Below are 14,894 nucleotides of genomic sequence, written 5' to 3'. Positions count from 1 at the left end.
TCGTGCCAAAAGCCTATCTCTCTCGTTTTACTGTTCGCTCAATAGGCCTATTTTGAAGTTGAGAACATATTTGGTAGTCTACAGACAGATTAGTCTTCTCTTTTCAGCATAATCTATTTTGCGTCCCAACAATTTGTTTTCCCACAATTGTATTTGAAATATTTGCGAAAGGCCTGTTTTGGCCACATGCTGTTCACTGACAGATTTGCCACGTGTTCCAGACTGTAGTCATGCCTTGTGATTGGGCTACACACAATCCACAGCTACTGTAGGCTATATATATTTTTAAAAAGCTATTGATCCTCTGTAACTAAATTATAGGCCGACTCCTGGTCTTTCTTTCTGAACAGACAACAGGAGTTCTGTATCTTTGGCAAATGTATTTAAATTTATCAAGGCACCTCCAGCACCCTTCTCGTGGCTGTGATTCTATAAGGAAATAAATTAAGTGCAACGCTGGAGAAATGAGAGTTGGCTCATGTCTATCAGAGCAGAAAGAAGGAGAAAGTAAATGTCATTCTAGTTCTGTGAGAGATACAGGATCTTCTCTCTCTCTCACCACAGCAATGGCCATGTGTTGGTCTATAGTCAACATTGTGTGCAAACCGTAAACCCGGGCCGGCCCAACAATCAATATCAGGCACGTTTTCACTTTACATTTTTTACGGGGCAGGAAGATACAGAGGAGACAAATTGAATTAACTCTGATTTTATTAAAATGTTTACATTGCAAACAGTGAAAATAATGTTTCATGCCATAAGAGGTATAGGATCCTAGCAAATGGGTCCCGGGATGAAACAGCCCAATATTGAGAGGTGCCGGATCCTGTTCCGGCAGGATCTGGCACAAATTAAGCGCTGGCGTAGGCCATGCAGTGACAAAAAAATCTAAATTGAATCCATTTTAAATTCAGGCTGTAACACAACAACAACAAAAAGGTCAAGGGGTGTGAATACCTTCAAAAGGCACGGTATGTTATCGTATGCCAATGTAATAAATGATTATGTTTTGTGAACTACTATATCTGTTTGGGCTTCTTTCCAAAATGATTTGTTATTATCTTGACCATCCTCTCAAGAAAAAAAATGACCAATGGCTGAATGCAGTTTGGAACCTCTAGTCTATCGACTGAAACTCTGGTCCTGGGAGTCCCAGGGAGTACACACTTTTACTCCAGCCCAACTCGAAAACACATGATGAAACTAATTGAGGTCTATAGTGAAAACCATGATATATTGGTTCACTGGTCCACTTCGTTCTAGTCAGTGGATAATGCATAAGGAGCAAGAAGCCATTTTGGACTAAGATACACCCAAAGTCCTGTCACTAGTAACTAGTCATTCATATAGGGGAGAGTAGGGTAAACAAAGACATTTATTGCCTTCAGCATCTTGTTGTTTAGGGAAATATAGTATTCTTTCTAACAAAGATATCTACATTTATTTCAGGATTTTGTGTATCCCTGGAAATAATCCGAATTCATGTCAACATTACAGTTTTGAAAACATAGCTTGGAGTATGGGTTAGTTGAGCCGCGGGACAGGCTAAGTTAAGCCGCTTACAGATTTCTGTATTTAATTAAATATTAATGCTACCTTTTTTACAACCATGTCTATTTTTATTTCCCAAAGACAATACATCACAATCACAATAGTTTTTTTGCGTTTTAATCATTTTAAGCACTCCCTTACTGACCTTTGGCTTCTGACAGTGCACCCTGATCCCCCGGTGGCCCTGAACTGGACGCTGTTGAACGTCAGCCGGTCGGGCCTGAACTATGACATCATGGCGAGCTGGGAACCTCCGCCCTCGGCAGACGTATCCGTTGGATGGTTGACACTGGTGTACGAACTCCAGTTCAGGAGGAGGAACAGCTCACACTGGAAAGTGGTGAGTCACACATAGGCACACTCACACCCATACCCTGACTGCACTTCCGGGCTATTACCCAGCGGCCTCTGCAGTTTTGAGTGCTAGACCACACTGAAACTCTGTCGACACCATAACAAGAAGAGAGATCCTGTTGTTGACTGCCTCAATCAACGACAGAGCCAAGTTTGTGTTTGTGGCATAGAAGAGTGTTTATGAAATAAAACGTCATTTAATGTATAAGAGGGAGACATAAACCTTTTATTTTAACATTTTGTAGCTTTCGATCGTATTCCTCTCTTACAAAAGTGTTTTCCTCTGTCTCCCGCTCTCTCTCAGTTGGAGCATGAGTTTGGCACTCAGAAGTCAATCTACGGCCTTAGTACAGGAGAGGAGTATGAGGTGCGCGTGCACTGCTCAATGAGGGCCTTCAATAACTTTGGGGAGTTCAGTGATGCCATCTTTGTCCATGTGTCAGAGATTCCCAGTAAAGGTGAGAGGTCAGGGCAGCACGGGTTGGGGTAGAGAGGAGGGACAGTGTTGTTTACACAAAGAACAAATATGGCTGCCATCTTGCGCAAGGAAGACACTTATCCGGGATAGGGTAGGATTACCACATAATGCTAATAGTTAAATCATTGTTATTTATTGATTTGGTGATGATGATGATGATCCTGTTCTAGAGTCCACGTTCACTGTGACTCTGGTCCTGATCTTCGGGGCTGTGGGAGTGGCCATTTTCCTCATGCTCATCATCTTCTCTCAGCAGCAGAGGTGAGGACAAACAAACAAACACAAATGCACACACACTTCTGTCATCTTCATCTCCTCTCTCCCTCTTCTTCTCAGACTTATGGTGATTCTTCTGCCTCCTGTTCCTGCACCCAAAATCAAAGGGATTGACACAGAACTGCTTAAGGTAAGACTAAAAACACTGTGTGCATGCATGTGTGTGTGCGCGTGCATTTTGTCTTGTGAGTAGGTTTGATCAAGTACACTATATATACAAAGCATGTGGACACCCCTTCAAATGAGTGGATTCAGCTATTTCAGCCACACCTGTTGCTGACAGGTGTATAAAATTGAGCACACAATCTCCATAGACAAACATTGGCAGTAGAATGGCCTTACTGAAGAGCTCAGTGACTTTCAACGTGGCACCGTCATATGTCATATATGAATTCGAAGGACGAATCTGGGTTTGGCGGATGCCAGGAGAACGCTACCTGCCCCAATGCACAGTGCCAACTGTAAAGTTTGGTGGAGGAGGAATAATGGTCTGGGGCTGTTTTTCATGGTCCGGGCTACGCCCCTTAGTTCCAGTTAAAGGAAATCTTAACGCTACAGCATACAATTACATTGTAGACGATTCTGTGTTTTCAACTTTGTGGCAACAGTTTGGGAAGGCCCTTTCCTGTTTCAGCATGACAATGCCCCCGGGCACAAAGCCAGGTCCATACTGAAATGGTTTGTCGATTGGTGTGGAAGAACTTGATTGGCCTGCATAGAACCCTGACCTCAACCCCATCGAATACCTTTAGGATGAATTGGAACGCCGACTGCAAGCCAGGCCTAATCACCCAACATCAGTGCCCGACCTCACTAATGCTCTTGATGCTGAATGGAAGCAAGTTCCAACATCTAGTGGAAAGCCTTCCCAGAAGAGTGGAGGCTGTTATAGCATCAAAGGTGGAGACCAACCTCATATTAATGCCCATGATTTTGGAATGAGGTGTTCAACAAGCAGATGTCCACACACTTTTGGTCATGTAGTGTATTTAGTATGTGAAAACAAGTTTGTTATGGCTCAGACAGAGCGCAATACAGATGATTATTAATTTAAATCTCAGGCTCTTGTCTAAGTGTCCCTATGAACAGTAAATAACACATTGTAATATGCTGGGAATTGACATGATCAGGGCACGCTCAAAGAAATAGAATCTAGTCAAAGAAATAGAATCTAGATTATATTTCTATGGGCAAGCTATACTGATACAATAGGCTTTGTTTGAACAAAAAAAATTAGGGCTTGGCAGTGAAATATGGTACAAGATGATTGAAGCGCTTGCAGTACTTGAATTCAGAGCTTAGACATGTAAGTACCTCTGTCTCAATCCCATACCCTCCTCACAAACACTCTCTGCCTCTATCTCTCCCTCTGTCTCATCCACGCCCTATCCAGAAGCGAAAGCTGAATGAGCTGAACTTCCTCCTGAGTGTTGGTGGCATGGGGGGTCTCCACCCCTACCCCCCTGACCTGTACCAGGACGAGCCCTGGATGGAGTTCACCGAGCTGGACGCAGACGAATCTGAGCCTGGGGAGAAGGAGGACAACCAGAGCTCGGACACACAGAGACTGCTGAGCCTGGGTCACAACAACCACTGCACAAACCATGGCTGCTCTCACACCCTCAGGTATGGATAGGTTTGCAAAGCTACTGGTCATTTACCAAAGTTACCGGAATAATCAATGGTAATTTTGGTAATTTTATACTTTTTTTTGGTATTCATACAGTATATACAGTAGTATTCATTTTGTATGTCTGTGTCATATTGTCCATGAGTTTCCAGTATATAGACCATATGGTTCAAGAGAAAATAGCCTAATTAATGATCTAATCAACAATGGCATTGTTTTCAATTAACTCTGCAACTCTATCAACCATTAACTCTTTTGACAACTGCCAACAGTCTGGCGCCAAAACATTTTCAAAAAATATGACATATTGACATAGTAAAATAAATGAAAGTGTGTCAAAATAAAAAATTATATTTAATGCTGAAACCAGATTGCGAATTAAACTGTGACATTCGGGGGGGGGGGGGGGGGGGGGCGTCTCTTTTGAGTGCGCGTGCATAGATTTATTTTTTGGGGATCTAATACTAAAGACGTATTTTAAAGGTAAAAATGTATTACCTTTTAATGTGGCATAAACCAGTCATAATGTTTTCATCTGATTGTCAAACAAATCACTTCAAAAAGTAGGCTATCTGTGCATGTTTGTCCATTCCAAAATAATTACCGTATCCATACAATGCATATAATAGGCCTACATAAGTTGAATCAAAACAAGTTTAGACCCTATTCATGAGTTGTCCATAATTCATCAGTTCATAATCAATGGCAATTGCCGAATGTCATTAGGTACACTTTTTGGTGTTTTGTAAACCGATGTCTATTTTTGATCATCAAATGGGGCGAGTGTACATACAGTTTGGATGCTGGAATTATTTTGGACTGGACAAACATGCACAGGTAGTCTATTTTCTGTAGTGATTTGGTAGACAATCAGATGACAACATCATGACTGGTTGTGTTCATTCAACATTGAAAGGTCATTCATTTTTAGGCTTACATTAAAGCTCCAATATGTAACTTTTGGGGATGACCCTCCGAATTCACATAGAAATGTGTGTTATAGGTCTGTCTTTCTCATTGAAAGCCAGTCTAAGAAGCTGTAGATGGTATTCTATGTGCGCTATTCTATGCTTCCCATTCTTAAGTTTCATTTTTGCATTTTTTACTTTCAGTTTTGTACATCAGCTTCAAACATCTGAAAATATAATATTGTTGGTTATGGAAAATATATTTCACAGCGGTTTACATGGTGCAATGTTTCTTTACACTATTCTTGCTTGTTTTGTCAGAAAAACTGAAATTTAGGCGAACTATTAGAATTTTTGCAACCAGGAAAGTTCTGCATAGTGCATCTTTAATTGATGCATCTTGCTTACAAATTGACCTATTTTGTAGCCTGAAAAGCCGGGACAGCTGAAATGTGGCTGAAACTGTACCAGGAAAAACTGGATGGTCAATTTACATGACTAGGCTTCAATGTGTATTACCATGAATTTCAAACAGGCCTACCGGCAGCCAGTGATGTAGTGGTAAAAAGAAATTGGTGGGTAATCTCTGATTGCCGGTGGAGGTGAAAAAAGTAACACTCCCTATACTTTCACTGCATTTTTCTGGAAAAAAAGTGAGCAAATTGCATTTACTTGCGTTTACTCATCACTAGGCCTACACCACTGCTGGTAGCCCACCCTCTTAGCCGAGGCAATTTGACACACATGAACACATACAGAACAGGTAGCCGACATTCAATATAATAATTGAATGAAAACATGTTTACACACTATTTCATGAGTTGTTCATAATTCATGAGTTGATTGCTTGGAGTCTTCACCGATCGTGTGACACAAAACACGTCTTTCTTTCCTGACATGAATGACATTTATTGGTGTTATTTGTCATTATTAAGCATTTAACAATTGACTTCGAACATTGAACATTAAACCCTGTACGAATCCTGGATCTTGGAGATCTCGGAAAATGCACTAAGTGTAACTATGCCTACGTAACATTGAATTATGTTTTGCCGTTAAAACATGTGCACACAAATCCAAAATAATGTATGCTTCTAACCGAAAGAGTCAACTGTAGGCCTACTGTCATTAACGTATACTTGTTGGATGGATTGGATGCTCATTCGTGTCTAGCTGTAGGCTGCTGTACATTAGGAAAGTGTAGACTGGAGCCTCTTATGGAGGCATGAAGCAGCTCTTACAGTAGCGATGACAACTGGAATGGTAACTCTCTTTTCTCCTTTCTCTCTCTCTCTCTCTCTCTCTCTCTCTCTCTCTCTCTCTCGCTCTCTCTCTCTCTCAGCATCCCTGATAATGACTATGATCCAGAGCTGCCTGACCAGGAGACCCTAATGTTGATGACTGCCCTCCTGTCCAGCCAACCTGAAAAAGTTGAACCCTGCCTGGGGAACCTGCGAAGCCACTCCAACCCCCCGGCTCTAGAGGTGCTGGATGTCCCATGCCCAGGGCTCCAAGCTCCAGAGGGAGGGGAGAGGCCCCTGGTCCAGACCCAGCTGGGAGGCCCTTATAGCTGGGTCAACATAAACTTCTATGCCCAGGTCAGCGATGTAATGCCCGCTGGAGGGGTGGTGCTCTCACCAGGCCAGCAGGTCAGAGCCCCAGAGAATGCTATAACAACAGAGGAGGATAAGAAGAAGATTGGGAAGATGGAAGGAGGAGAGGAGGAGAGTGAAGGGGAGGAGGAGGAGGAGGAGGAGGAGAGAATAAATAAGAAATTGCAGTCTCAGCTGCTGGTGGTGGATCCTGAGGCTGGGGGCTACACGACAGAGAGTAGTGGCCGGCAAATCAGTACCCCTGACCCCTCCTCACCTGGGGAGGTTTACCACGCCTTCCCCCCACCTCCCCCCTATCTCCTGCATACCACCCCCCTAGGGGACTACCAGTCCCTGTACATCCTTCCCAACTCCCCTGCTCAGTTCCTGCCCCCTGTTTTGGACTACACTGTGGTTCAAGATGTTGACTCCCAGCATAGCCTTCTCCTCAACCCTCCTTCCCCCCAGGGGTCCCCCTCCTGCCCCCCACAACCATCCTCCAAGCCCCTGCCCACAATGCCCATAGGGTACCTCACCCCGGACCTGTTAGGCAACCTCTTGCCTTAAAGAAAAAAACACATCCCAGGAGGCCTTGGGGCATAGAGGTCAGAGTTCACAGGCCAGGAAGTCAGTAATCATCCCAGAAAGACGGTCTTGTTCTACCTGAAACCAAATATGTTACGGGACAGACAGGCACGGTGTTTGTTTGAGAGGGTGATGGAAGGGAAGCTGGGAAAGAGAAACGTTTAGATGTTGTGTTTGGGTTTTATATAAGTGATACTGGAACTTGAGGAAAGAGTAAATTGGCCTTTCTGGTTTGACAGAGCTTAAAGGAAGACTTGTGTTGAACAAATCTTACAGTGCTCTGTCTGACTAAGACCGAGACACCCAAAAACCCACAGTCTGAAACCTTTAAATGCACAGATTTCTAATATAAGGTTACACACAGATACACTTATGCACCACAAATAAATAGACAGACAAGCTCAGACATGATTCTAGTTGTATGTTATCTGATACTTAAAGGTATCTATCATTTGACTGATTAAGTGCTATGTAAACATGTTCCTTGCAGACACACCCAGTCCCACCTTAATGTTTCCTACTATGATCTATTATAGAAATGTCAGAGAGAAGTGAGTAAAGAAACAAGCTCACATATGTCATATAACATATAGATATTTAATACTGTAGCATATTGGCTTAAGTCTTAACTATACTGTAGATGGATCAAGTAACAGAATATAATGGAGAGTAACAAGCACATTTATACAATCACACACACGCACACACAGTTACATCATCGTTATCGCCTCATTAATTGACAGAACACTTAAGTGTGCTGTTTTGTCAAACTTACCACTACAATGAGCGCAAAGTGACTATTGGTGACTATTGTCGTTCATTTAGCCCTCGTTATTTTGCTTAGTAGCACATTCTCATGCTTATATTTAGCTTTGAATTCTTGCAGCAGAATCATCGAATCGTTACCAGACTGAGGTCACAGTATTGAACACAGCCATTAGACAACCTGTCTGTACTCAATGTGAAAACTCACTCTGATTACCATAATAAATAGGCAGCTCATAACAGCGAACATGTTTCACTTGTGTAATGAGACATTAACAAGCACAGACTGGAGTCTCACAATACAGGAAAGACTGCTTTTGTATGTTCTACTTACTTTGCCTTCATTTTAATTGCAGGGACAATAACTGAAAATGTGTAAAGGGGTACTTAGGATATGTCTTTCTCTCTGTGTTTCTACGGTTCTCAATGCAGCTGCAATGCCAATGTTAATGTGCTGTCGCTTGAGCTTTATGATAGTGGAATGAGCCTCTTTTGATGTAGTGAAACGTACTTAGACACTCAGGGTTTTCTATATGCACCCAACTTTGCAAACATGCCCAAGCAAGCAAGCACACACACACACGCACACACACACACACACACACACACACACGCAAGCACATACATGCACACCATTTCAAAACGTGGAAAAGACCGTATCCACTTTTCTTTTGAGCTGACATATACACACGCACACACATTGTTGTAAAAAAAAAAAAAACTGGTGGTGAATTGGAAAGGTACTAGTTTGTGTATCTGATCTGCATTAGTAATTGACAAGACGCTCCGTAGACACAGCAGATTATACATGTATCATCAGGAGAAAGATCATCTTCATCCCGAAAGGAAACCATCAGATCCAGTGGTTGGGTGAGCAGCTGTATGTATGAGTATGTGTTTGGTGTTGGACATTGTACAGTGTAGTCATACTTGTTCATAGGCAATGGAGCGCTTTAAAGGTGAATGTGAACCTTTCAGGGCCATCATTATTGGAGAGTCTTGTCTCTGTGTATGACTGTGACATTCTGTCAGATCCATTCAGCGTATACACTCTTAGGGGGAAAAAAAGGGTTCTTCGGCTGTCCCCATAGGAAAACCCTTTGGTTCCAGGTAGAACCCTTTTGGGTTCAATGTAGAACCCTCTGTGGAAAGGGTTCTACTTGTTTTTTTTTTTACTTTTATTTAACTAGGCAAGTCAGTTAAGAACAAATTTATTTTTTACAATGACGGCCTACTCCAGCTGGACTACGCTGGGCCAATTGTGCACCGCCCTACGGGACTCCCAATCTCGGCCGGATTCAGGGACTGCAGTGACGCCTCTTGCACTGAGATGCAATGCCTTAGACCGCTGCGCCACCCGGGAGCCGCTGCGCCACCTTGAAACCGAAAGGTTTCTACCTAGAACCAAAAATGGTTCTCCAAAGGGTTCTTCTATGGGGACAGCAGAAGAACCCTTGTAGGTTCTAGATAACACCTTTTTTTCTAAGACTGTACAAACTGCATCACAAGGACTGAAAGCCTATCTGTAAGTGCAGAATATCTGTGACTATTTTGTGGTGTTCCCTACAGGAGCTCTTGACCGTTACGATTCGTAAATATGAAACATATATTATGCCGGCACGTTAAGAATGTTCAGTTCAGAGTTCAACGTGGACAATATCACTTTTCAGTTGTCTATTCAACAATTCATGATAAGTGTTTTTAAACAGATAATATCACAACACAACCTGTTCAAGTGTGCCATTCTCTGGCAAGGCTATTCTCTCTCGCTCTCTCTGCTTCGTTGAGAAATGATTAAGTGAACTGCTGCTGCCGCCATTGCTGATGAGACCAGCATGCAAACATTGAAACAGAAATCTACAAGTGCCGTAACAACTATGTGTGTTGTATTTTGTTTTGTTACTAATCAGAAATGTTGCTGTTAGGTACATTTCCCCGCCTGCATGCAGCCTTACCGCGGGCTTATACATTAGGGTGCAACTTCACAGAAGGTTGAGATCGAAATGCGTTGTCTTCAACAGACATCATTCTATGTTGTGTAGTAGAATATGAAAAAGTGTCAGCTCTATCTATACATTGCATTTCTATCTGCAGCATTCTAAAACTTTGCAACAAAACTGAATAAGCCAGAGGTGCCTTTGTGTATATACAGTATAAGGAAAGAGATATCAGATTATTTAAATATTTAAGTACTCGTATAACATTTGTGACAGGCCGGCTCAAACCAGTCTTATTTAGCAAAATTTGAAATTGTCTTAGCTAACATTCGGCTATAACTAGCCAAGAAAATGGCTCTGAGATACGAAATATTAAGATCATCCACATAACGTGAGCTAGCGAGCCAGCCAGCTAACGTTAGCTAGATAACAGCACACTTTAACTTGAAATAAAACCACTTTCTGTCAAAATAGAAACGTGTAATATCTGATAAAGGAAGCTAGCTAGACTATCTTATAATGTAGCTAGCTAGACCGTATACATCATGATTCATGGATGGACCCATCTCCTGTCGGATGCCACGGTTGCCCTTAGTTTGAAGATGTAATCCGGAGACAGGTGGTTTCTCCAGCTCCTTAGCTATCATACTCGAATTCCACTAATTTCAAAACTCGGTCCTCCAGAAAGTGGAGCGCAACAGTTATGCAGTTATACTACTTGATACATTAAAACAAAAGCCGTGTTAGACAGGATTACCTAGACATACTGACCAGCTCAAATAGACAGAAGCGTGCTATATGGCAGACCAATCCAAACTCATCTCTCGTCATGTCCACTCATTATCTCAGCCAATCATGGCCAGCGAGAAGGTTGCTCACGTTTTCTGTGGCTAAACCAACTAGGCTCGTAATTTAACAATTTATTTGTATTTGTATTTGAAACAAGTCACATTTATGGATGTTTGAAAAGTTACAGATATAGGAAGAGAGAACGGAGAACAACTCTATTCAAGCTTACGAGACATCTGTTTACCATTTGTGCAGTGGTGGAAAAAGTACATGATCATACTTGAGTAAAAGTAAAGATACCTTAAAAGAAAATGACTAAAGTGAAAGTCACCCACTAAAATATTACTTGAGTAGAAGTCTAAAGGTATCTAGTTTAAATGTACTTATGTACAGTGGTGGAAAAAGTTCTCAATTGTCATACTTGAGTAAAAGTACAAAGTAAAAGTAAATGCTATACATGAAATTCCTTATATTAATCAAACCAGATGGCACAATTTTCTTATTTTTAAAATGTATTTACGGACAGCCAGGGGCACACTCCAACACTCACATAATTTACAAATGCAGTATTGGTGTCTAATTATTCTACCAGATCAGAGGCAGTAGGGATGACAACGTGTTATATTGATAGGTGCGTAAATTGGACCATATTGCTCTCCTGCTAAGCATTCGACATGAAACGAGTACTTTTGCATATCAGGGAAAATGTGTGGGAGTAAAAAGTAAATAGACTATATGACCAAAGGTAGGTGGACACCCGTTATATATCCATATTTAGTTTTTCCCTGTCCATATTTTGAATTTCAGACTAAATCAAGTATCTGTGAATTATCTATCATGAATGCATAGCAGAATCTGTTTTTACATTGTAAACTCAGCAAAAAAAGAAACGCCTTCTCACTGTCAACTGCGTTTATTTTCAGCAAACTTTAACATGTGTAATATTTGTATGAACATAACAAGATTCAACAACTGAGACATAAACTGAACAAGTTCCACAGACATGTGACTAACAGATTTGGAATAATGTGTTCCTGAACAGGGGGGGGGGGGGGGGGGGGGGGGGGGCGTCAAAATCAAAAGTAACAGTCTGTATCTGGTGTGGCCACCAGCTGCGTTAAGTACTGCAATGCATCTCCTTCTCTTTGACTGCACCATCTGTGGCAGTTCTTACTGTGAGATATTACCCCACTCTTCAACCAAGGCACCTGCAAGTTCCCAGACATTGGGGGAAATGGCCCTATCCTTCACCCTCCGATCCAACAGGTCCCAGAAGTGCGCAATGGGATTGAGAACCAGGCTCTTCGCTGGCCATGGCAGAACACGTAACATTCCTGTCTTGCAGGAAATCACACACAGGACGAGCAGTATGGCTGGTGGCATTGTCATGCTGGAGGGTCATGTCAGGAAGGCTACCACATGAGGGAGGAGGATGTCTTCCCTGTAATGCACAGCATTGAGATTGCCTGCAATGACAACAAGCTTAGTCCGATGATGCTGTGACACACCGCCCCAGACCATGACACACCCTCCACCTCCAAATCGATCCCGCTCCAGAGTACAGGCCTCGGTGTAACGCTCATTCCTTGGACGATAAATGCGAATCCGACCATCACCTCTGGTGAGACAAAACCACGACTCGTCAGTGAAGAGCACTTTTTGCCAGTCCTGTCTGGTCCAGCGACGGTGGGTTTGTGCCCATAGGTGACGTTGTTGCCGGTGATGTCTGGTGAGGACCTGCCTTACAACAGGCCTACAAGCCCTCAGTCCAGCCTCTCTCAGCATATTGTAGACAATCTAAGCACTGATGGAGGGATTGTGCATTTCTGGTGTAACTCGGGCAGTTGTTGTTGCCATCCTGTACCTGTCCCGCAGGTGTGATGTTTGGATGTACCGATCCTGTGCAGGTGTTGTTACACGTGGTCTGCCACTGCGAGAACGATCAGCTGTCCGTCCTGTCTCCCTGTAGCGCTGTCTTCTCACAGTACGAACATTGCAATTTATTGTCCTGGCCACATCTGCAGTCTTCATGCCTCCTTGCAGCATGCCTAAGGCACGTTCACACAGATGAGCAGGGACCCTGGCCATATTTCTTTTGGTGTTTTTCAGAGTCAGTAGAAAGGCCTCTTTTAGTGTCCTAAGATTTTCATAACTGGGACTTTAATTGCCTACCGTCCAAGTGTTAGTGTCTTAACGACCGTTCCACAGGTTCATGTTTATTAATTGTTTATGGTTCATTGAACAAGCATGGGAAACAGTGTTTAAACCCTTTACAATGAAGATCTGTGAAGTTATTTGGATTTTTACGAATTATCTTTAAAAGACAGGATCCTGAAAAAGGGATGTTTCTTTTTTTGCTGAGTTTATAAGAATTGGACAGGGAGAAACCTATCAATAAGCTTCAATGACATTCTTTACAATATTGCCTTGATATTCACCAGAAAGATAAGATAATGTGTGTGTTGATCAGCCTATAAGAAACATTCCTACAGAGTATTTTGTATATGGTCATACAGTATAGATACAGTAGTACAAGTATTATTTCAAGACATAAGCCAATATCTTGCTGTAACTAAACCCTATATTGTCTTTTGCTTTTCTACAATCCCATGTCATTTGTGTCAAAGACATCTTAACATTTTCATATGTTGACATTAAAAGAGAGACGAGGAAGGGGGCTATAGTGACTTTTAAATCATTACGCTGTTTCTGTTGCGAAAAGTTTCTTAAACGGTTTCTTAAAATGGTAGCAAACGGGGAGGGATTTACCTCAGTTTGTCCATTATAAACTCTAGTTTTAGTTGCAAAATGTTCCACTGGCTCAGGTTTTGTTTGTTTGCTTGACGTTGATTGGCTAGTGATGATATTGGCTATACAGCATGCTTGACATCATTTGACAGGATCTGGTTCAAGGGGCTTGATGTTCGACGGGTTTCTCATGCTTAAGTTGGCGTGTTCTGAATTGTTTTCCTCTTTTGTTTAATGTTCAATATCTTTCAAAAAGGTACACAATAAATATATATTATCTTTGTCAGTTACGTATTTGTACATTGTCATTTCTCACAATACCTACAATATGTGAACAACATGGACAAGTGCCTGTTTAGATACAAAGTATGTATGGCCTGAATGTATGGACCAATAAACCTTCTGATGCAGAATGAAGTAGGAGCATAATTTAACTTCGCTAAGGCCTGAATGTATTGACTAATAAACCTTCTGATGCAGAATGAAATAATATATTTCACACTTTAGGTTGAGTTCTCAATGTACTGTGACGGTGCAAGGAGTAAAGAAAGAGAGAGAGAGAGTGTGTGTGTGTACTTATGAGAGTGTGTGCATTTGTCCATGCATCTGTGTGTGTCTCTCTCCGTGACTAAGTGGACCAGGAAGCGTCCTGGAAGCAGCCCTGTGTCGTGGGGAAAGCAGATCGGCCAATTAGACAAAGCCTGTGTACTCTGCTGCACAGTGTGGGGCTGATTCGATCAGAGAGCCAGCCTCTCACAGCTCTGCGTCTTTGGACATTGCAGGTAATTACCCATAAGTCACTACTCCCCCCTGTATTGGATCTTCAGGCCAATTACGCCCACGCTAGCTGCCCACCCTGCCCTCGTTTATTGCTTCTGCTTGCTTGTTCCACTTTTTCAGAGGAGCATTCTCAATGGTCATTCAGCTCCATTACAGGGATGAGTTGCTGTAGCGATGGTTCTGGAGGCTGGAAGATGGAAGGTGCTTTTTATAGGTGGAAGAGGATGCCTTGACCCCATTACGTAACTCATTAAGTATATGTGCTGTGAACAGGCCAAACTTAGGCCTCAGAGGTAAGGCACTGGTTGTTTGTGATACATGCTACAGTGTTAACATGAGGAAAGAAAGAGAATAAACACTGGTCACATTTATTGGTTTATTCGTTCCCCATGAGCTTTCTCCAAACTATTCTTTCTGGGGTCCACACAAAAACACAAAACACTATAAGTAACAAAACACTGATACACTGATAGACAAGTACAGTCACGCACATTTTAAATA

The 14,894-nt window shown here is 42.2% G+C and overlaps 1 protein-coding gene across 2 annotated transcripts in view; it reads left to right on the top strand.

Moving 5' to 3' along the window:
• The window catches only part of ghra (growth hormone receptor a), a 66,656-nt gene extending 56,791 nt beyond the window's left edge, over window positions 1-9,865 (top strand). For both annotated transcript variants that reach the window (XM_021606524.3, XM_090237952.1), the window contains 6 exons: window positions 1,713-1,891; window positions 2,210-2,363; window positions 2,554-2,644; window positions 2,720-2,789; window positions 4,053-4,285; window positions 6,540-9,865. In XM_021606524.3, the coding sequence (XP_021462199.2) occupies window positions 1,713-1,891; window positions 2,210-2,363; window positions 2,554-2,644; window positions 2,720-2,789; window positions 4,053-4,285; window positions 6,540-7,356 (1,544 nt within the window). In that variant the 3' untranslated portion in view covers window positions 7,357-9,865. The remainder of the gene's footprint in view (window positions 1-1,712; window positions 1,892-2,209; window positions 2,364-2,553; window positions 2,645-2,719; window positions 2,790-4,052; window positions 4,286-6,539) is intronic.
• Window positions 9,866-14,894: the final 5,029 nt, after the last annotated feature.

The sequence above is a fragment of the Oncorhynchus mykiss genome, chromosome 6 (genome assembly GCF_057628025.1).
Source record: "Oncorhynchus mykiss isolate SJ-2025 chromosome 6, ASM5762802v1, whole genome shotgun sequence".
In the NCBI taxonomy this organism is placed as follows: Eukaryota; Metazoa; Chordata; class Actinopteri; order Salmoniformes; family Salmonidae; genus Oncorhynchus; species Oncorhynchus mykiss.
Note: the sequence above shows the minus strand (reverse complement) of the source record. Positions and strands in the feature narration are given on the sequence as shown.